Below are 23,505 nucleotides of genomic sequence, written 5' to 3' on the forward strand. Positions count from 1 at the left end.
TGCTCTTATTCTTGAATCACTTTCAACCTTACACAATTAAAATAAAATTAGAAGAGCTAATAAATAATGAAAATTTGCCTGAAAAATTGTAAGTATAACTAATTTTGGAAATTCAATAAAATAATTTCAGATTAACTTAGTATCTTTTTTTTATATAAATATAATGAAAGAGAGTACGTAATAATAAATAATAATTTCATAGATATTTTCACAAAAAAAAATCTATGCATTCAAGAACTTCTGCCTAATTTCATTGAAATAATAGAAAAAAAAATAAAAAAGAGCCCAAATTATTTTCAAATAATTTCTAATTGTGCAAGTTAAATTTGAAAAGAACATGAAATTATGTAAAATTACAGAACAATAAAAAAATTGAATCAATGAATATAAAAAAGAAAACAAAATTTAGTTTTTGAATAAATTCTACTGAATTTTTAGAGGTTTCGTAGGTTTTTTTGGTTTTTTCTTATCCCATTTGAAGCAATTTATAACTGTTCTCGAAACCTAACGAGGAAATTGAATATCATGAGAAAAATTTAGTTATTGGTCAAAACCGGACGAATTGGAAAAGTTCATAAAAACCGTAAGTGCGAGTGACTTTGTTCCTTGCGGATGATTTTGACACTCTTCTGTTCGTACGCTTTTTTGCTTCTAGTATTTAAGGATAGCCTTTACCGATCCAATCTACCATGTCTGATTGATGAGAACTGTTTCTAAACATTAGAATTAAAGAAAAGCTTACGAACAGAAGGGGGTCAAATTCACCTGCAAGGGCAAAGCACCTACACTTATGGTAATTCAATTTATTGAGTAATATCCGTAAAATCTAATATACCAATTTTCAATAATGTAATATTACCAAAACAAAAATCATTTTCTGAGGGAGTAGAAGTAGGCTAAATAATGCCCTAGACATACTTACGATTTAAGCAAAGAGAAGGCTTAACATAATTACAGTCAAAATAATGATTTGACTAATTCTCTTCAATTTGCCACTATCTAAGCCGTTTCTCATCTTGAGCTGAGTGAGAGACAGATTAGTCAGAAACAGATGGAGTTGTAATCTGATCATTATTTTTATTATCCATACGTTAAGCCGTCTCCCGGCTTAACTCGTAAGTGTGTCTAGGGCATAAGAAACCCATAGGGAGAAGTGGGGCACCTTTGAAATTGGGATTTTTCACTTATTTTTAAATAAAATTGAACCTTATTATGATATAATTTAGCTGCACAAACAGATCAAGATTCTAAATTACGTTATGATATGGCTCAATTCAATTTAAAAACAGAAGAAAGATTCCAATATCAAAGGTGCCCCACTTTCAAAGGTGCCCTACTTCCCCCTATTGATATGGAATGTTAAGTTATTTGGACCCGGGGGGGGGGAATAACTAGGGGCATAGATGACTAAAATCCTGTAGTCGATATCCAACCATTTCGGTTCTAAACCATCTTCAGTCAAAGGCTTCGGCCAGTTTCTAAAGATCTTGTTTTTCGAAATAGCAATAAGCAATTAGGCTTTTTATTTAACTCTATGTTAGGCCAATTACCCTCAATAGGTCCTAGATCAGAGTTTTTGCAATCATCTGACTTATTGAGAAATTACCATAAATTAGAACAATTAAATCAATTTGAATAAACCTTAGATCTGAAGACCGTATAAGTCTGAAACAAACCGGTAGAAAAATGAAACTATGGACATGGACAATATTTTTTTTATAAATAAAATATTCTATTAAGTTGACGATTATAAATAAAATATTGTCCATTCAACTAAATATAGTGAAATAATATTTTTCAATATTATAATATTTTTTTAATTCAGATTTGTCCAAAATCTTTCAAAATATGTTCGTTCATTCGGATTTATAAATTAAAAATTATTCTAAACAGTTTTCAATTAGGTATCAATTAATAATGGACATAAATTGTTTATTTCTTCTTCATTTGTTTATGTACTATTTAAGGTACTGAATCTTTAACATTCTTATCTTTCAAAATATTTTTTTTTCTTTTTTCCAAAAAGCAAGTTTGTGTTTATGTAATTCTACATAATTTATATTCATTTCTTCTTTATGTCTAGTAAACAAAAAGAGTGAAATTGTGAAATATAGTTTGAACATAGAAATTTAATTGCACAGATTATCTAAATATTTATTAAATGCTCTTTCCATTGCAAAAGAAAAACGAGTTGTACCCTTATAAATTCGAATGAACGATTAATAGTTGTTCTTTTCCTAAAGTGTGCTATCGCACATTGCCGAAGCCCATCCAAGTGAATTTACTGGTTTTTGAAGTGTTGAAATAGGAGACAATTTAATGAATTATTCATCTATAAAAAGCATCAGACTAAGTGCTCGTACAACTCTGACTTCCATCCCTAGAGGGATTGAAGAAAGACAATCCATATAGATCTTCCCTTAACGAGTTCACAGTGGGTGATTAGAGGAAATGACGAGGGTGGAAGTGAGTAAGATTTGGAGCCAAAAAGCAGAGGGACTACCGCTGAAAAATAGAAATTAGAACATTTCACCGATGCAATGGAGTGTGAAGACAATTTGTGTGTGATCTTAAATCAAGGTGATTGCCTCTCTCGGTGGGCCCAGGTGAGATAGGCTGCTCCCCCACGTGGAGAGAGAGAGAGAGTGAAGGTGCTTTCGCAACAAAAGTGAATGGAGCTGGCAAGAGAGAAAATCGCGACTCTCTGGCGACCACGGCGATGAGGCCAGACAGCTCCAGTACTGAAAGCATTGTGGCATTGCTGGTGCGACTGTTCGTGAAGACGGATCTGAGGTATAGAGCTTTTACATTGCGCGCGCGCTACATCCGACACCAGATTTGTCTCATTCACTAACCCCAGAATTGCTCTCCAGACACTCAGTCACTCCACTGAAGCTCAAGGAGGAAGTTGAAGTGGTGCTAAGGTTGTGTCTCCCGTGCCCAATTGCCGTCGCGAGTGATATGTTGTAATCACCTGAAAAGCTCCGGTGGTCAAAATTACCCATGTCTTTTTCCTAAATGCAAATTAACCATCTCGACGATTCCAAAGAGTGATTTAGCTTGTGCAGTGAACGCGGGAATTTTTGCCCAAAAGAAAAGAGTCGTGTGAGTAATTTTGCCCTGAGATCAGTCTCAGGTGTGATGCAAGAATAATTAGCTAATCCGCTTGTAGTTTGAAAAGAGCGCGCATTGGAGCTTTCAAATAAAAAAAAAGGCATAAGAGAGTACCATTTAGCTGGAACTCCCTGATTCTCTGTATTTTTCCCCACTGTCCCAGATAAATTTACTTTGTGTCTCGCGATAGACAAACAAACGGTCTGTCTCTGGTGCCAAAAAAAGTAACGCAAAAAGAATATAATAAGCCATTAGCGAGCACTAAGCCGATACAAAACTGGTGGCAAGTGAAAGGAATTTCGGTGTGATTTCTTGCATGTTAATTGTTAGTGGGTACTCTCTAGAGTGTGCTGTGAATACCGCGTGGTGCTGAAGAAGTTGATGATTACCAGTAGCAAGAGTGGCCCAAGAGTGCCGGATTGTGCAGTGAGTGTGTGACGAAGAAGGTCCCAAAAGAAAGTGATATCTCGACTAAAGTCCTGCAACTGGAGATTCATGCTGAGAACCGTGAAAATGAGAAGGAATGTGAAATTTCTCCTACTCTTATCAATCTCATGGATGTTTATTATGGTTTACTACTTCCAATCCAATAATGCCAAGGTAAATATCAAACCATCTAATTTCCATACACTCTACTTACTCGCAACTCTTGTTTCCTCACACTCTTCGCATTGAAGTCAAGAGTGGGTGGATTCTCCACCTTCTTCACAAATACAGTGTAGAGAAATGCTACAATTTCTCAACCCGAACTATTTCTCTCTTCAGAAATTGCTACAAAAATACAATTAAGTTATTTTCACTATATCGTAGACCTCAACCTACTGCTTAAAGTTTACTGGTTCACAAAAGTTCTTTACGTTAATACACAAATTATTACCAACGTTACCAACAATTGTTTAAGGGACTATAAATTTAATTCACGAAATTTTCTGGGTGTTTAGTACGTACAACATACCATCAATTATATTACCAACAATTTTAGTACGTACAATATACCATCCGAGACACTATCTCACATTTTCGACATTGAATGGCAATTCGTTTCCGCGTACATCGACAATAACCAGTCAAAATTTTGTCTGATTATGTTCATGAATTACAGGTTAGAGTTGTTTCCATCGACCTTTTCAAGGAATTGAAAAAGTCATCCTAAAAGTAATTTTATTCTTTATTTACAGCAAGTGTCTCGGCTAAGATATTTTCTTACCTGTAGATAAGTTCACAAATTGCTTCTTATTTCATGAAAATCGGTACACTCATAGGTCATAGCCAGTTTGAAGCACCAAAATTATCTCGGCTAAAAAGCAATTAAAGGAGGTTTCGGGATTATGTACATTTCCGGGACCGAAGAAAACCGCACGAAATGGCATTATGCACCCAGAAAATTTGCATACGCTGAGGGGATATCTCTCGAATATACTTTAGGAATGCTATGAGTGATGTATGCAAAAATTCTTGGCGCAAAGTATTCGCCCTATATTCAGCACCAACGGTTTACAAGAAGCGCATTTCAAATTAACTGCGTAAAAGATTTGCATACATTCAGGATTATTTCTCAAATTGGCTCCCAATCGTAGGCAAAAATGCATAATTGTTTGTGAATAATCCCATCATGTGCAAAATCCCAAAGTGAATAATCCCGGGACCCCATGTCTCTTTCTATTTATACAAAATGTCGTTGAAGTTCGAAAAATTCAAACTGAATTTCGAATTTTCAAATAAAAAAAAATTTACAAGGTTACAAAAAATATATTAGGTGTACTTACAATTGGGGTTTGATTCTCCAACTACAAGGTAAATGGAACTCTATTTGCACAAAATGTTATTGACGTTCGATGATTCAAACTCAATTTCGAATTTTTAAATTAAAGTTTTCGCACATGATGGAAAAATAAATCACACTAAAAAGGTGATAAAAGTGTTACTCAGTGACCTGAGGACAGAAATAGTAGCCGTCGTCTTTTCTTTGTTTTTTCACAACACAGTGAAGACTGATATATTCTGACACTCGAGCATTTCGAAATTCGAAAAAGAAATGCTTCAGACGCCTTACAGAATTCTGCAGTAGCAAAAAATCGATCTTCGAATATCTCAAACTCCACTTGTGAATGGTAAGACTCAGTGATCGGTATCAGCCAAAATCTCAAAAGCTAAATTTCCGAAAGGACCAAAATCAAACGTGAAAACGTAATCACGACATTTTAAAAAATCGAGATTTTAGCTTTCAGAATTTTAACCACCAAAATTTTTAAATTTGATAATTTTGAACGGGACCTCTTAATGATTATAAAGGATTTAATAATAATATGATCCTCCTTGTTTCGATTTTCCAAAAAAAAAAAAATGATTGACACATGTTGACTCTCAAAACATTTCGAAATTCGAATAGGAAGTGCTTCAGCCATCACGAGGACGAAACATGTAGTACATATAAATTTTTCTTTGGCTTTCTAAAACGATCTTAGAATCTTTTCCTGGGGGAAATCTATAACGGTTCAGGAACATAATGGACCTTTTTATCCTGTGCTGTATTATTTTTAAGAGTAAAAACTATCACGGTAAATTTGCTAACATTTGTTACAACAGTTCGAAGTTCGAACAGACGATCTCATGAATCTCTTTGTAGACAAAGTGAACAGTTAATACGTTTTCTCTTTGGGAATTTTGAAATTAAAGAAATATTTCAACAAAAAATTTAATTCTCTCATTTTCTATAATTTAGAAATGTACTTCTCAGGTCAGTTCTTTAGATCAGAGAGGGAAGGCGAACTAGTAACGAAGCTTCCTAATACCGTTTATGAGGTGCTGAACACACCTACGGCTTAAGCAGAGAGATGCCTTAACTTAATTACAATAAAAATAATGATTAGACTCCATTTCCATCAATTACCAGCAAAGCCGTCTCTCGGCTTAAACCGTGAGTCTGTCCAGGGTATAATAGACATTATGATACTTTTATACAATAGGCGTGGAAATACATTAAACGTCTTATTACTTTGAAAGTAATGATTAATTATGATAAAATTGGGTAATTTTAAATAGGATCTCTATTAGAATTTGGAGATTTCCTCATTGTTTAAAATAGCAAAGGAAAACATCATAAGTAGTACTGTTAAGTAGGACTTGTACTTCTTATAATCCTTTATTTTTACAAAATTCAAAATTTCAACAATTATATTAGAGATCGTAAATGAATCAGTCATATTGAAGGGTTTAAACATATAATATTGAAACTAAAATTAATATTGATTTAACATAGAAGTTAATAAGTGGATATTATTATTCTAATGAGCAAGTTATCAATGGTGTTGCGAAATTTTTCAATTAGATGTTTAGCTATTTACGTTAATTCAGTAATACGATCATTAAATTTTACCTACTTTGTATAAATTTTCCATAAAGGTAATGTAATGTATACTAATATCATCAGATGGAATTACATGGAGCGAATTACTCATAGTAGGTAAATTTGACTGCAATTTTAAAGCAATTTAGAACGATGTGATCATGAAAAAATTGTTTAAGATTGCGCAAAAGCATCTTTTAAGATTCATTATGAGTTTCTTTTGTTTGTTCAGAAGGCTAATATTTTGAAGATAATCTTAGAATATTCATTAGAATTTTAAATTCACAAAATTTTATTAGAAATAATTTAGGATATCCTGTTTAGTGAAAAAATTAAATGATTCTGAAATAGAGTATTAACAATCCGTTCTAATTTCCTTGGAAAAGTCGAATTATTCCAAATTTGGAAACAATTTGTAAATTCCTCAATAAATTTTTTGTGGATACTCTCTAAAATGTTATAACTTCTGAATTCAAAATTAATGAATTCTTTTTTTGAAACTTTCTGAATCTTCATTAACGATTACCTTACTTTCTAACAAAATCATACAGAGTACACTCCAATGGGAAATTACGAAATCCAATCGCAAATTTTAACAAGAATTAATTCAACTGTTTGAAATTCTGCAACTTTTTTAAACTGAAAATACTTGCATAAATTAAGTTATAGCCACAAGTTACAGGGTAGAGCAAATGATCTAGATTTCGACTGTTTACACAGTTTAAATTCATTTCAAATTTTATTGCCGTAATGCAGGTGACTTTGCACCTGCATCTCTTTCGCAAGTTTTTCTTCAATTCAAGTACTTAAGGATGATCTTTAGGCCATCCTTAAGTGCCTTTGCGGTCTCTAAACTCTGGTTCATCCTTAAGTCCTGGAATTAAAGCAAAGCTCGCGAAAAGTAAGGCTGCAAAGTCATCCGCATTTACGATACCTTATTTTGTGGTTAAATTGACATATCATGCACCTTGCATCACATTTTACTCTTGTTTTTCTAAAATAACCTAATAATAATAATAATAATATTTGTTTTTCCAATCTCTAATTTGCGTCTGCCGCCGACTTCACATCCGATCTCATCGGAGAAGACGGCAGAAAACTCCGAATCACTGATCGTATATGTCGCTGATTAAATATACATACTTAATACATAAGAAAAACAATTTAAGATAATATATACATTTCAATCGGAAATAGCAATATTAATCAGCAAAGAGTGATAATCATATGGCGCAACTTCTTGAAAATGAAATTCTGAAATACTTTTGAATCATTTCTTCTAACGGGTTTTCAAAGAAAAAGGTTAAGGAAGAGAGTGTTTCTCAACCGATTGATTCGGTAAGGAACCGATGATGTTTCGGTAAGGAAGTTCACGTTACGTTCAGAAATTTTTGAAGTATTCTAGTAATAGAGAGAAATATCGAAACGTACTTCGCTGAAAATCCGAATTTGTGATCAATACCGATGAATCATTCCTCATAACGGTTTTTCAAGATCAAAGGTTTAAATTTAAAGGATCTAACTGTGATCATGTTTAGACTTGTTGGAAAGGTCTTGGGAGTTTTCATAAAACTGAACTGATTTCAATCGGTTCTGAACCGGTAATGATTCGGTTCATGTCCAATAACTAAGTTTATGAATCCGTGATGATTCATATGATTTATGAATCCATTCAAATCGGTTGAGAATCGGTAAATAGTGAATGACGCGAAGGTATTTTTGAAGTATAACATCTAAGACACGAGTTCGAGTACTATGCAAAGTATGGAACTTTTTGCCATTCCTTATTTAGCAAACACAAAAATAATATTTGAGTACATTTGCTGGGAATATAGCGAGATTACCTAAATCCACCCTACTCTTTAAATCGAAATTCCGTGTTTAGAAAATTATGGGAAAATAATTATTGCTTTGGTTTTTTTCCTAGAAAATTTCGCTCTAAATTCATTTGAATGTGATAATTATAAGTTGCGGCAGACACGTTAAATGCATATAAAATGGAAATGCAGCTTTTTGTGTAGTCTGTGTCAAATTGTTAGTGACAGAAAAGGTGCTCTATAAAAAATGCAGGTACCACATTAATTGACGCTAACGTGAAGTTGAGCATTTTATTTTAGTGACGTCAATTTCACTTTTTGCAAAATGAAACTGAATATTCTATAGACCTTTTAATTTATTGCAGTGTAGTCTTAAAGTGATACTGTGGATTGTGGGTGGATTTCTGTGTGAGATAGTATGTGGTTTGTGGCAATATATTTCCACAGGGAAATTAGAGAAACATACTTGAAGACACTTTCCAAGAAGCAAGAGAGCTTTAGTACCTTCCGACCTGATAAGATATTCTCCGTGAAGACAATTTTTATCAGCAATTTGTTGGCGTGAAATTGATTTTAGATTGAAAATGACTTTAGACGGGATTGATGCGAGACGGAGAAGGTGAAGAAAATCACCTAGGAAAATGTCTCGGTTGGAGGAATACCCCATGGAGGGAAATTGAATTTGACTGGCATCGCAGCAAATAAACACTTTAAGTGACTCGATCTATTTGGATGTTTATCGTGTGGTGGTCTCATTTTCTCTCCCAGTGTCCCATTTTCACCTCCAGAAATCTTATCTCACCACCACTGACAACATTTACACGTGATTTCATCAAGTGAGACGATTCTTTTTCAACCGTTTACTTTCTTGAGATTATGTGGATTGACTCTCTGTCGCAGCAAATATCTTTTCAATTGAAACTGAAATTTAACCAGAAGTTGAAAAGCAACAAAAATTGATTTTAAGTTTGCACAGATGAAGTCGAGTTTAAATACAAATTTCAATTAATATGGTAATTTGCAGAATATCTTAAACTGCCTCTAGAAGTTACATTGACTCTTAAAACACTTATCTGTGTTTTGTTAGCAAACACTTATAATTGTTTACGGTATTCAAAAGATTTAGCTTATCGGACTTGGAAATATTCTTTGGAAATACGAAGTATTTGCAAATATGCAATAGCATATTTTAAAAACTGATTTGCATTAGCATACGACAATCATTCGCACTTGCAATATTTCTTAAAAAATGTTAGCAATTGAATCCTCAATATTTTCTAAAATATTATCTTTAAAAATATCTTTTACGAGTTTTTAGGCTGATTTAGCTCAGATTTGGCGCATTCACTCATTAACAATGATTAATTGCTCATTTGAAGTACAATTGTACATACTTAGACCTGTACTTAGAACTATAATTTTATGTCTTTTTTAATCGTGAGGAAAACAAGTCAAAAATTTGCATAAAGACAAAGAAATATAAAATATAAAATAAAAATGTTTAATTATTCATGTAATTAGAATAATGTCACTGTACTTCGAATCCCAAGGAGCAAATTATTAATCTGACGACTCAACCCAAATTATACCGCATACTTAATACCCTAGACAGGTCGAATTTAAGCCGAGAGATGGCTTAACGTAATTATAAACAAAATAATCATTAACTCATTAACTAAGAAGTTTTTTGGATTAAGTCGAGAGACGTATTTGTTAGAATCTGACTGAAGTGTAATCTGATCAGTTTTTTTGATTATAATTACGTTAAGCTATCTCTTGGCTTAAGTCGTAAGGATGTCTAGGGCATAAACGATATTAGTATGTATTTATTGAGGTATACAGTGGCGGATAAAATAATAGAATCACTTTGGAAAGCTTATATTTTTTTAACTTTTGTATTTTTCACAATTTGTTGATATTATTCTGAAGTAGAATTCTTCAAATTATTAGAATCATAGAATAAGGGTTGATTTGGCCGCTAGATGTCTCTATTTTACACGGAATTTGTCAATGGTATAATTCAGTTTGGTCAAAAAAAATTGGAAAACTGTCAATTATAATTTCTAAATATGTCTTTATTTAAAATTATTCGATTTATAGACTACATTCTTTAATTTAAATGAAAGTGGTCCTATCGTGTTGTTCAAACCAAATTTCACTATTGATGTATTCTGTGAAAAATAGAGACCTCTAGCGGCCAAAACAATACTTATTTTTATGGTGATTAGCTATTTTAGTTAATAGTTATTGATATTTTTTGTTAATATTTTTTTGTAGTTTTTTTTTTATATAAAAAAACACCCACTTTTCCAAACAGCCTTTTGGCTCGGAAGTGGTTTTACTACTCTCTCTTATGTCTGGCCTATTCCCAATGTAATTGTAACAATGACTTTGTAACAAATAACATACAGTCTGTGAAAGGACGTTTCCATCGTTTAGTCCTGGAGACTGGAATCAACTCTAAGACGGCGATGGACGCATGGGAAGGGAGGTAAAAAGACGTAATGAGATGAAAATAAATTGAATTGAAAATTGAAAAAAAAATTTGGTGTAACATTGAACATTTCTATATAAAAATTATTTCAACGAATTAAAAACGGGGTCTTTGCGGAGCTGATTCTATTATTTTGGCCGCCACTGTATATGATCAAAATCGAGATATTGAGAGATATATGACCGAAATCGTGTTAGTTTGACATCACCTGCAAATGGATTAAAATTGTATGTTTTTTGCAGTATCGATATCATGGTAATCGCTAGTTATAGGAGGAAGGGAGCTCCTTTGAATTAGAACAGCTTTAGAATTGGGATTTTTTCTCATATTTTTTAATGCAACTGGACCTTATTAATTTTCATCCTAAATTACATTATGATAAACATTTAAAAAAAATAGGAAAAATTTCTACTTTCAAAGGTTCCCCATTTCTCCCTAATTTGCTTAAATAATAAAATGCTGTTACAAAAAGTCCCATAAAAAATGAGACCTTTTTGTAATATGAGTTGCAGACCTATGTGGCTTAGTCAAATTGATAAACTTTCTTAAATTTTTATCTGTGAATATTTTTTTAATGTATTTATTTTGAATTCGATATTAAGTATAAGTAATAGTCTTATAATTTAGGATTTTGAGAGCATCGCTAATATGGCTTGCCCAATCAATCAATTCCGTCAATCAATTCTTTCTTTAAGTCATATACCTTTGAAAGTCCTTAGATATGATAGATATAAACCAAAAATCAATAAGTAAGAATTACTAAAAGTTATATCAGGAAGACTAGTTTTTGTTACTTGAGAATAGTGACTCATACCTGAATTTCTACAAACAAAAAATCGTCTGAAAAGTACTCTAAATAAGTCTTAAATTGTTTTGATAGGGTAAGAGCTCATAATTTTGGACAGTTTCTAAATTTGGACACATTGAGGATAAAATTGGACACTATAAATAAATTGATTAAAATTATGAATTTTTATTCCAATCCAACGATAATAAATGAGTATAGAGAGCGTTTCCTGATTAAATCGATCTGATATGCAGAATTTCTTCTCGAAATTAGACGCTTTCTTGCTAGTTCTGAGAATATTTGCGTGCGGATATTTGCTTTGTAGGCTGGATCGACATGCAATTCAACATTTTATGAAAAATTTCACGCACAACATAGAGCCTAATGAAAAACTTCCCCGCATTCCCACAAAGTGCAATACCTTTCTGCAATTTCAACTAACACGTTGTTGTGCCACAGTGCACTTTTGTGAAATTAATTTGCTCTAATTAAGTGTTTGTATGAATGAAATGATAGAAAGAGCAAAAAAAATGTATACTGTAAACTATTCTATAGCACGCTTCAGCACTAAAGCATTCATAAGATCCAGGTGTAGGGCTATCGAGTTGCTCTATAAAAGGCGAGAAAAGAGAGAACCCAAAAAAGGTGCAATAAATAATATAATTGCAAATTAAACTGTGTCTGAAATCGTAGAGTTTTCAATTAATTCTCCCTTACATTCAGTCTGTGATTTTCATCTCGTGTGAGTTTTTCTTGCACTTTTTGCAGAATAAAATGGACAGCACATGAGAGTACAATTGAAGCCAGACGAGGCTCATTTTTCAACTTGATTGGATAATTTTCAAACTGCTTCAGCGCGCTTCCCAACTTTAATTTATTGTTCCAAATAAATAAAATGGAGGAACATATGATGGTGAATGAAAGGATATCCATTCTCATGCATTGAGGATTTTTCCGTGTGATTTTTCCACAATTCCCAAATAAAAGTTCATCTCTTCCGCAAATTAATCACATTGATTTGCCAACGAGCAAAAGCTCATCCGGAGGAAACGAGAAAGTTCATGAAGGCTACGAATTGAATTTTATGGATACAACTTTGTGATTAACTGAGTAAAGTAGAAGTTATCACTCTCACTATCTAAATACGAAATTATTCTTCTAGTGCTTTATTGGTATTCAGGTTCGAAATAAACATATAAATTTATTCAGGCTTTATTATTTGGAACTTTCAAAATTTTCTCACATCTGCTATACTCAAAAGGTAGGCCTAATTTTTCTTAGGAAGAAATGATTATAATATCCGTCGTACCGTTGAGTAAAACCTGAAAAATACAAAAAAATCATGAAATTCTACACAATTTGTATTAAATACATAATAATATATATATGAATGATTCTTTTGGAATATTAATTGCGTTAATTTCTTTTATTATCACTTTTGCAATATTATATAATTGATTGTATGCTAAAATTTTTACCAATCTCAAAAGTAAAAAAATATATATTTAAATCTGCTCACTGCAATTGATTTTTTTTTTGAAATACAAACAAAACGCTTCATAACCAATTTAAAACCAGTCATTTTTTATCTCATTTCATTCTGTCATTAGTTAATATAACGTTAATACACTATATTGGTTTTAAAGTACTATGAGGATAATTGAAATTATTAATTATTCTGATATATTTTTGCTTTTGTTCATTATTTTATGAAATTCTTTTTAGTTGAAATTCTTTAGTCTCTTAAATTCCGTAATTGTTCTTCCTAAAGCGAATTTTGCTGAAGAATAGAAGACAAGCTTCTTTGATAGATTTATCCGTAAATGAAACACAAAATAACTAGCTGTATTACATTATTTCGAATAAAAACACTTTTTATCTGTATATTACCTTGAAAATATTTTAAGTATATTAAAAATCATTGTGGTTTAAAAACCCTAAAACGCAATGTGTACTTTCCGTTATGGTAGTATCTTGTTCTTCTTCTGGCTCAAAACTTAAAGACTCGCCCACTTTCAAATAGGGGCAATGCGCTACCTTCGGTCGACTGAGACAACTCAAGCTTTAAACAATTCTTTTTTTAATGCATTTCTAATGAATTTGGCCCATTATAATATTAGGGGAGACTGGGGCAAAAAGTCACAAAAAGGATATTTTACTTTTTTATAAGCTACCCGAGCACCTCCAAAATTTCTAATTAGCACAGTTTTATAGGAAATTTACAGCTCTATAACTCTGTGAAAGTCATTTTCTTCTATATTGTAAGGCAATATATTTATCGAGCCGTTTTCTAAAGGGTAATTTTGTGATCATTCTCAAAAATGCTGGGGCAAATAGTATCAGGCATAAGATACTATCACATTTTGATTCGCTATATTACGGGATTCCGTAAATTTAAGTAAAATACCGAGATTACATATTTTCATAGGAAATTTATTCTTCTACGCCTTTGTAAAACACCGTTTTCTCTATCTGAGCGAGAAAAGCGCATTTTAAGCTATTTTACAAAAAAACACACAAAAGACTGCAAATCGTTTGACCAACGCAAACAACAAGCGGTGACACATAACATTGACGTTTCTTTTCACCGTGGAACATCAGAAATTGCTTCGGTTTTTGTTACTTTTTGCTCTATACCTTTTGTTACTTTTTACCCCAAGTGATCTTTTATAATAAAAGGATTTCTAGAGAAAAGAATCTTTGTAAAATTCTAAAATAGATAGCGGTTTCGTATTCAAAGAATATCCAGATAATTTGGAAAATATTCACCAGTGCATCAAATTTAAAATAAGTAACTAATATGTAATATCTAAATATACTAAAGCTAATAATTGATATCTTCTGCACGGAAAATATTTGAAAAATAAGGCTAAAAATTTCGATATTTTTTTTATTTTCTAAATTCCTAGTTCAAATTCTAACAATCTTACGACATTGAAGAAGACCTATGGAGGCTATCTATGGAGAAAATTTTAAGCTGCTATTTTATTTATCTTGGAAGATTTTGAATTTTAAAATTTTCGATTTGTGACTTTTTGCCCCAGTTTCCCCTATATTTTAATAAGCTAGTCCAATACCTCTAATTTCCATAAAAGAGTTAAGAGGGATATCCATAAAGATCATAGAAAAAAAATTAAGTTATCCAAAACTCGAATCGTCCGGAGGAAACGCGCTTTGCTCAACTACTGCAATAGTTCTTTGTCGCATATTTCTCCAGTTTTATTCCTTTTAGATCTTGCTTTCTGTATTTTTTAGTTTATCTGTTAAAAAATTTCTCAGATTCTCAATTTTTTCTTAACACAAGCAGTTTAAAAGTTTATCAATTACCATACATTTTCACATTACTCTTACATGATGTCTAAATGTTCATGTTTGGATGTTCATAATGTGTTTCTTGATTTTTACGACTTAACACTATTACATTTGTATTATGGGTCTCTTAAACCTTTAAGAACGAGTGGGACACCAGTGTCCCAAAAACAAAAACCATTTTTTTCTAACTCTTTAGAAGGCACGATAACTTTCTATAGCCAAAAAAATAAAGTTTTTATTTTTGTACCACCGCGGTGTCCCACTTGTCCTTAATGCCCAACGCATAACAACTTTTGTTTAGTAAACATGTTTTTGACATTTCAATGAGAGTGAGTGAGATCTAGATCTAGTCATCTCGGTCATTCTCATGGAAAATTTTGAAAACATGTTTACAGACAAAAATTATTGTGCGTTGGTCATAAAGGATTAAGAGATCTGCCATATAATCTAGTTACAAAATGAATGTATATGAAAAAACAAAAGTTATACAGCCATATTTTGTCGGAAAATACAGAGAAAATTTTGGAGCAAGAATTATTTAAAAAAAAAAGATAACCTTAACAAAAAAAATAAGAATTGAAAACATAAACTGAACTTTTTATTTATTTTTTAATGGAAGTTTATCTTAAACTTTAGTCTGTGAAAGAAAATATTATGATACTTTGATATTTAAAATATAATAATTTACATCGTGTCTCCTGATTGACTAGAGCTTTTAATAATGTAAGCATTGTTGTGACTAGCCTAGATATTATAACTTATAAAGCGAAAATGGTGAACTTTAGATCCTACCGGTGCCACCCATCTTACAACTCCCTCGCTGAAATTCACTCACTGAAGTACCGATGCGCTTGACTCGAGCAAAAGCCTCAGAAACCTTTATTACCTGCCTAGGTATGTTGGTTTTGTGTGTCCTTGCTTGTGTGATAGGAATAAAAGATTAGGATTGGTGAATGTGTCGACTGGATTACCAACTATCGAATAGGCTGTACGCTCTACAATAAGCTATTTTTTTGATAAAAGGCAAAAGTCTACAATACCTTATGAGTCGAAATATTAAATAAACATTTAGACAGTGCCTTGGAGTTTTATTTTTTATTCGTCCAAGTCTTCAGAATAATTTTGCTTCTTGCAAAGTTTAAGGTTGTATATTTGTTCAAGCGTATATTAGAAATTTATGAGCTATAAATGGATACGGGTCTTAAAAGGGACCAGTGAGTGAAAAAGTTAAAAAGTAGAAAGATTCGGGTGGAAAATGGGAAAATTAGGCTCCAATTGTAAAACAATTTATTTGAACACACCCTTTGGGATTTCGCACCATCAACCACCATCCAGGAGAGATGTGGCAAAAGTGTAAACTTCCAGCGTTCCATCCTCTTCTGATAAACTTTCCATACATTTGTTCCACTGTTTTTTTTTTTCGTTTCTCCAAGCTTCGACGAAACCCCTTTTTTTTAAAGGATGCTTGCCGTCCTATTTGCCATCCTCTGTTCATCTCTTTGGATTCGTAGCAAAAGATAAATAAATAAAAGTTTCTCGTTCAACTGTCTGCTGATGACGATACGGCAGAAAAATTCACATAATATGTATAACTTGGAAAATGAGGAGTGTAGGTAAAGTACTCAACGCCAAATTCATTTTCCAGAAAGCACAAGAAGTCTAGTGCTTTGAGTTTCTATTGGGAAAAGGTGAGATTTCAACTCCTCCTTTTTTTGCACAATGCTTCAGAGCCAAGGTGAAGCAATTTTAAGCTTTATTCTCTGCTTCTTTCAATGCCAAAAACTTCACATGGAGACCTTCCAAGGAGAAAGTCAAACCCTCACTACTGACTTTCAATCCCCAAAAGGCAAAAAAAAATCTCTCGAGGGACTTTTCAACAAAAAGAATCTTACTTAGAGAAACTCTCAAAGAAAGGTAGAATTTGCAATATGTTCGAATTTAGAAAGAGATTTCAGGATTAATAGGGAAAGGATCACTGAAGCAAAGTTTGTTCCAATTATGTTACGAGATTTTCTAATTATCTCACTGATGTTGGTCTCTTAAAGTTCAACTAAAAATATGAAAAACTTTTAGTTTAGAATTTGCCAAACACGCTTTTAACAAACCAACTTGCAATAGTTTATTCTAAAATATCAGAATAAATAAAATTCACTTAACTTAATGATAGAGAGCAATGAAATGGAAACTGGTAGAGAAAAACTTTTAAATAATGTTATACAAAGTGGGGACGCTAGGAGAATTTCGGATATCGTCCTTTTTTTAACCATTTTTTGAAAAAATAAAATCAAAGCTTATAGGATATCTGGAGGAGTTGTGTACAATCTTCAGATCTTAGGGAGGGTGTTTGTCTACTGATTTTCTCTTTCTCGTTTTCACTTAGGAATAGATTGGTAAAAAACCTTTAGACACCGTTGGCCACAGAAAAAATTGTAAATTGGGGGAGGGGTAGAGCTACATTGATATACGATATACTGATTAAACTACACTTCCTGACATTTTCCAGTGAGGTCCTAAGCGTCTCTATGCTATTTCAAAGGTCCACACAGGGGCTTATAATTTTTAGTCACGAGCTTTTAAATTTCTGAAAGCTGTCTTTCTTCTGGGTAAAGTGCAAAAAATATTTACGTTTCTAAAATTGTTTCGCAAAATATTAAAAAAAAAAAACGCAAAAACCAAAATACTAGTGCTCTCAAAAATATGGCTGCATATATTTTATTTAAATATATATATATATATATATATATATATATATATATATATATATATATATATATATATATATATATATATGGCAAAAAAAAAGAATTCTCATTACTTTCTGGAGTACTCAAAATAATATTTTTAATCAAATATAAAAACAGGCTCTTTTTCGCAAAATTTTGATTACAGTGCCCGCTTCGTTATTCGAATGGATTTTTTGAATTTGTTCAACGTCTCGAAAATATAATACAAGTTTTTTTGTAGAATTAGAATTAAAGTTTAAAAACATTAAAAAGAAATAATTAGAGAATTCTATGCTATTATACTTCATTTATTAATCAAAAACATCACTGGATAATTCATTCTCATTACTGAACACACATGCATACATAATCTCAAAATTATTCTAAATGTAACCGTCGATAACTCGTCCGGATCACGCCGATCCGGTTTAGAGAGCGGGCACTGTATTTCTACATTTATTTAGTTAGGAATGTTTAGAGTAACACAAAACATTAAATAGCCACAATAAAATTTTTTTGAGTCATCCGTGATGCAATCGTCCTGGAAGCGTCAATGCATAAAATAATGAAAATTACATTATTTGTTTTAAAATATTAAACTTCTTTAAGGGAGTTCCCCTAATTTGGATGCTAAAAACGAGCTTTGTTCACATTTTTTTTTTTTGGAAAACAGAGAAACAACCAATCTTGAAATTTTTGGTACATATACACTGGTAAAAATAAAAGGGTCAAATTGACCCTTTTCAAAAGGATGGATCGTATTTGACCCTTTGAAAGGTTCACTTTTGTATCTCTTGAAATTTAGTATGCACATTTATCACGAATAATCATGTTTTATTGTAAACTTATTACTGATATCATATTTCTCTCATCTGAGCGAACACCAAAGATCACTTTTTCATTGTTTTTTTATTCGTTTATTCCGGAATTAAATAGATGTCAAAACCGTGACCCTTTCGAAGGGTACCTGGTGACCCTTTCAAAGAGTCAAATATGATCCATCCTTTGGAAAAGGGTCAATTTGACCCTTTTATTTTTACCAGTGTAAAGGGTTCAAATACATTTTTTTTGAAAGAAAAAAAATATTACAAAATAGCGGACCAATGACTAATTCATTGAAGCGCCGCGTCGCAACACACCCTAATTGGCGGTAAATCTGTAGCTCGAAATTCTTATCTCAGAAAAAGTACCGTAAATGAAGGTGACTTTGTCCCCTGTAGGTGACTTTGACTCCCTCCTGTTCGTTAGTTTTTCTTTAATTCTAATGCTTAAGAAGAATGGTTCTCACCGATCAGACATGGTAGATAGGATCGGTAAGGACCATCCTTAAGTTCTAAAAGCAAAGAAAATTTTACTAACAGGAAAGTATTAAAGTCACCCGCAATAACGATAACTAAAAGAATTATTAATTCTCATGAATGAATTTCATATTTAAACTAAGAAAATCCGAAGAAAATCGTAAAACCGAAATTTTTTTCAAGATTTAAAAAAAATCATTTTTTTTTGCCAAAATTTTGACTTTAACATCATGCTGCAAAAGTTGGAAAAATGGGTTTACAACAATTCTTTTATTCAAATTGAACAGCATTTAATTCCCAGCGAGCACCAAATGCTAAGCTTTTTCAAATCAGCTGAAAACATATATTTTTTCAGCTGAGCTCTACTACATACATTTATTGCATTTATTTCACTTGCTTATTTTCCGCATTTGCCGCAGCAAACAAAAACGCTTTTATGTAAATTTTCCAACTTAAATTGTGATAAAACAATTAAATTTGGTTTGTAGTATCCATAGAAATTTTTTTTGTAGTATTTTTAAAGACATCATTGAACTCATTAACTCTTTCCGGACCGCAGCATATGCTGCAAGCCAATTTCACTTTTTTTTTAAATCAAAAATATCTTGGCTCAGAAATTAATTGAGGTCCTACAAAAAATATTTTACATTTAGACATCCTTATAGTTTGTAATCATTCACAAGAATAGGATTTTTATCAGTTCTAAATAATTAAAAAAAACATTGTTTTCCACAGAATATTCATATACAGCTTTGAGTACTCAGAGTCCCAAAAGAGGCGAAAGAGTTAAGTGGGGGAGTCACAATTTTTAAAAAGATTTTTTTAAATGCATCTGCAACTTTATTTACCATAAAAAAGTTAAAAAAGTAGAAAAATCCTGTTTCAAGATCAATTACAATAGTTGTGACCGACTGTGAGCATAATACATCGATGGCTGTTCCAGGAAAGATGCCAATATTTAATTGCGAAAATTGAGGAAAATATGCTTTTTGCAAAAGAAAAAACATATTTTTCATAAATAATGAATAATTTTTTACCCCCCGACTGAATATTCCTCAGAAAAAAATATTTTTTTTTCTCGGGAAAATAATGACGCAATTCACTAAAAACTGCAACATTTTTGGTCGGGAGTATGTTTAATACTCCTATTTGACCATTCTCAATAGGCAGCATACCGCAGCATAATTCCTATAATAATATAAGTAATAAAAATCGTGATTATAATATCCCCCAAGTTGATAAATAATTTCAGAGGAAATTCCAAGTCCATTTTGACATTTTGAGAGAAAAGGAAAAAAATGAAAGAGAAAATTTGCTTCTAAATGCTTCCCGGCGCCATCTACCGGCAGTGTTTAGTTCTGCCATCATCCACTGCGAGCGCTAAACAGTGCCATTTTCATGTATTTGCTTAGCAATTTTTGTTCGAGAGCTGCTGATTGGCCAGCAGACTGATTCAGCAAAAAAATGCTGAAAATCCTATTTTATTCTGCTAACTGTGCTCGCTGGGTTCTGAATGGCTGTTTTCTTAATCTTTCCCGTAAATTTGCAAAAATTGTGAAAATTATTGTGGAGGAAATGCGCTTCAAAGTTTTCGATGTTTCCCCGAGTACTTGCATATCTGCTCGACGCTGTTTTACTTTGGTCTGTGTATCTTCGAAAATACTTCAATAAGGCTTTTTGAAATTTTTTTGGTATATTCTTAGATAGTTAATCTATCTATTTAAGCAATAAACAAATTAGACCTCTTTTGACTTTGTAATAAGAGTAATCCTTTTAAGCCAAATCTAAATTCATGGATAAGGTAAATTTGCAAAAATGAAACGTAAAGATACTTTAATTTTAAAATATTAATTTTTGACTCTTAATATACGAATATTAAATATTTTCTAAATATTGAGTGTAGACTGTTAATTTTTAGAATTGAGTATATTATTTCTATTCTTAATAAACTTAAATGCATTCCTATTGCGAGTTATAATAAAGTTATGGTTCTGTTTGTGAACATTCTGTAAAACTGTCACAAAGTTTGGTTTAACATTCATGCGTGAACCTATCTCACCCTCTTCTATTGTGCTTTCCATGAAGTTCCCAGAGGGGATCAGTTCGGACGTTGAACAAGAAGTGTAGCACTTGACACAGTTGCAATATAGTTTACTTTCCTGTCCGATTCCGCCCATTCGCTCCATGCCCTCAAAAGCTTTGTGCGGATATGCAGAAAAAAGCTCCATCAGACAAAGCAAGTTGAAAGTTTTCTGGTTTTTTTTTTACTTGCTCCTTCGTCAGCAGTACCGGAAATTAAATGCAACCATTTTCAATGAAGTCGATTGCAGTTGGGTACAACCAGAAACCCTTCTGGCCAAAGTTTTTTCCTGAAATGGGGATAAAAGACACAGTCTGAACACCTCTGATGATTTACATTACATAGTGAGAATGATTCCTAGTTCGGTTACTATATCCTGAGGGTCTTATACTACCCCTCACATTGCACGCATTGCAGAATAATGCAAATACGATGTTTCATGCAAATTTCCACTCAATCGCTTTTCTCACTGCATTTATTTCCATACAATTGCTGTCGAAATGTCCATTGAGGACTATTACTCTTTTTCCTATAAGGTTAGTTTAAAATCAGAGATATAGTCGATCGATCACTAAATAGTGACTCCCAAAAACATTTTAAATGTTAGACGTTTTTGTTCCCATTGACATTTTAATCAGCTTGTCATGAACAACACTAAAAGAAACCTAATTACCGTGACTGATAATAATGAAGGAAAACAAATTGGAAGAAAGTGTGGCAGTTGTAAAAAAAAACAGCACTAAAATCACATGAATAATATTGTACGAGAATTTTTCGGTGAAATACATAAAATAGAGATTTTATGAGATATGGACCTTTTTTTATTTCTTGATAAACACGTAAATTATTCATTAAGTTACACTGGCAAAAAAATTATTTTCCGTCTTAAAAGGAAAGGAAAGTCAAACATTTCTGTGTTGAAACAGCGATACTTTTACACACAGCATAACATGAAATCTTATTAATATACTGCAAAATTATGCAAAAAAAATGAAGATGGTGCAACGCAATTGCCGGTTACAGGGTGATCCTTAATTTCAGTTCATACTGCTTTAAGCAGATACATTCACTAAAAAGTTAATTAAAAAATTTAGACCATGACACTAAAACCATTTTTAAATGCCTAAAGCTGTTATAACAAACTTTACATTAGAATTACAAAAATTATTATTCCGGATTGTAACACAAACTTCACAAAAACCACAGTCGTTAAGTTGCATCGCAATGTTTAACTAAACTTAATAAAATTCAACGTTTTTAATATAATTCTCGAAATAAAAACAAACAAACAAATAGTCAGAAAATTGAACATAATTAAACATAAGTGAATTGAAAATTTCAACTTTACTTATTAATAAATCTAGAAAAGAACGTGACCAAAAAAATATTGTGGACCGATTATACATGAATTTCATGAAATTTCTAACAGAATATTCATTAAATGCAAAGTCTGAGAAGCTGTTTCACATTATACAGATTTCTTTTCATGTTATGAACATACAGGAGGAGGTGGGCTACTTTGAGATACGGGACTACATTAATATATATTTCTTTAGTACAATTCAAAGAAACTGAGTTGTAACGTGAAGTAATTTACGTATATCAATGTAGGCCTCACCTTCCCGTATGGGAATAGCTCAATAGGGTATTCCGGAAGTCGTCAAGAAATATCTAATGAGATACTAAGTATATGTCGGTTCTTTCCCTATATGAGATGTTTTTTAAGAATTACTTTAAAACGAAAAAAGATACCTCGCGATAATATTCTTTTAGTAGAGGTCACCGTAGACGGGAAGTTGATATCTCTTATAGTTTGACCTCTAACCCGATATCCAAGTTTGAAAAGAAGAGATTATATTGTTTTCTCTTTGAATTCTAGCAGTAATAGTAACTTGAATATAGCGATGAAAGCTCTTTTCTGATATCAAAAGTTTTCAGTTTATACTTCTACTTTTCTTGCCAAGAAATAAACAAGCATTCTTCTCTGAAGATTGAAAATAAAATCCAGTGGTTAATTAATTAATGGCACCCTTTGGTGCACACTGGCCGTCAGAAGTGAGGAAAGCTCCTGGTAATTTTGCAGGAAGCATACTCATCCTGAGGCTGCAGGAAGAAAAAAATTAATTTCCTCCTAGTTGGAGCATGAGCTCATGGCTGACGGTCTGGGCTGCAGAGAAGGGGATGTCGATGTACAATAAATCTCTTTCACTTAATTTTCCTGCTCAGTGATTAAATTCATTTAATACACAGTGTAATAATATTAATATAAAATTGCTGCAAAATTAGTTCTGCACCAATTTTCCCACCATTCTCCTATTTTCTGCGCATCGAGCATTCTTCCATCAATTTACTTTGTGGATTCTGCATCGGTCCGATTGCCGACAATCACCACCAATGTTAAAATGCAAGACATGAATATGGACACGCTTTGTTTGACCACAAGAAGCACAAAACTTATAATAGTGAAAGAAATGTAAGGGGAACATAAACGGATTTCTGCTCTATTCAATTAAAAACAATTTTTAATTCACTGA

The 23,505-nt window shown here is 32.2% G+C and overlaps 1 protein-coding gene across 1 annotated transcript in view; it reads left to right on the forward strand.

Annotated features, from left to right (window-relative positions):
* The first annotated feature begins 1,589 nt into the window (after window positions 1-1,589).
* The window catches only part of LOC129807679 (polypeptide N-acetylgalactosaminyltransferase 2), a 281,760-nt gene continuing 259,844 nt past the window's right edge, over window positions 1,590-23,505 (forward strand). Inside the window, exon 1 of the mRNA XM_055857114.1 lies at window positions 1,590-3,714. Coding sequence (XP_055713089.1) covers window positions 3,610-3,714 — 105 coding nt within the window. The 5' untranslated portion in view covers window positions 1,590-3,609. The remainder of the gene's footprint in view (window positions 3,715-23,505) is intronic.

Source organism: Phlebotomus papatasi, chromosome 3 (assembly GCF_024763615.1).
Source record: "Phlebotomus papatasi isolate M1 chromosome 3, Ppap_2.1, whole genome shotgun sequence".
In the NCBI taxonomy this organism is placed as follows: domain Eukaryota; kingdom Metazoa; phylum Arthropoda; class Insecta; order Diptera; family Psychodidae; genus Phlebotomus; species Phlebotomus papatasi.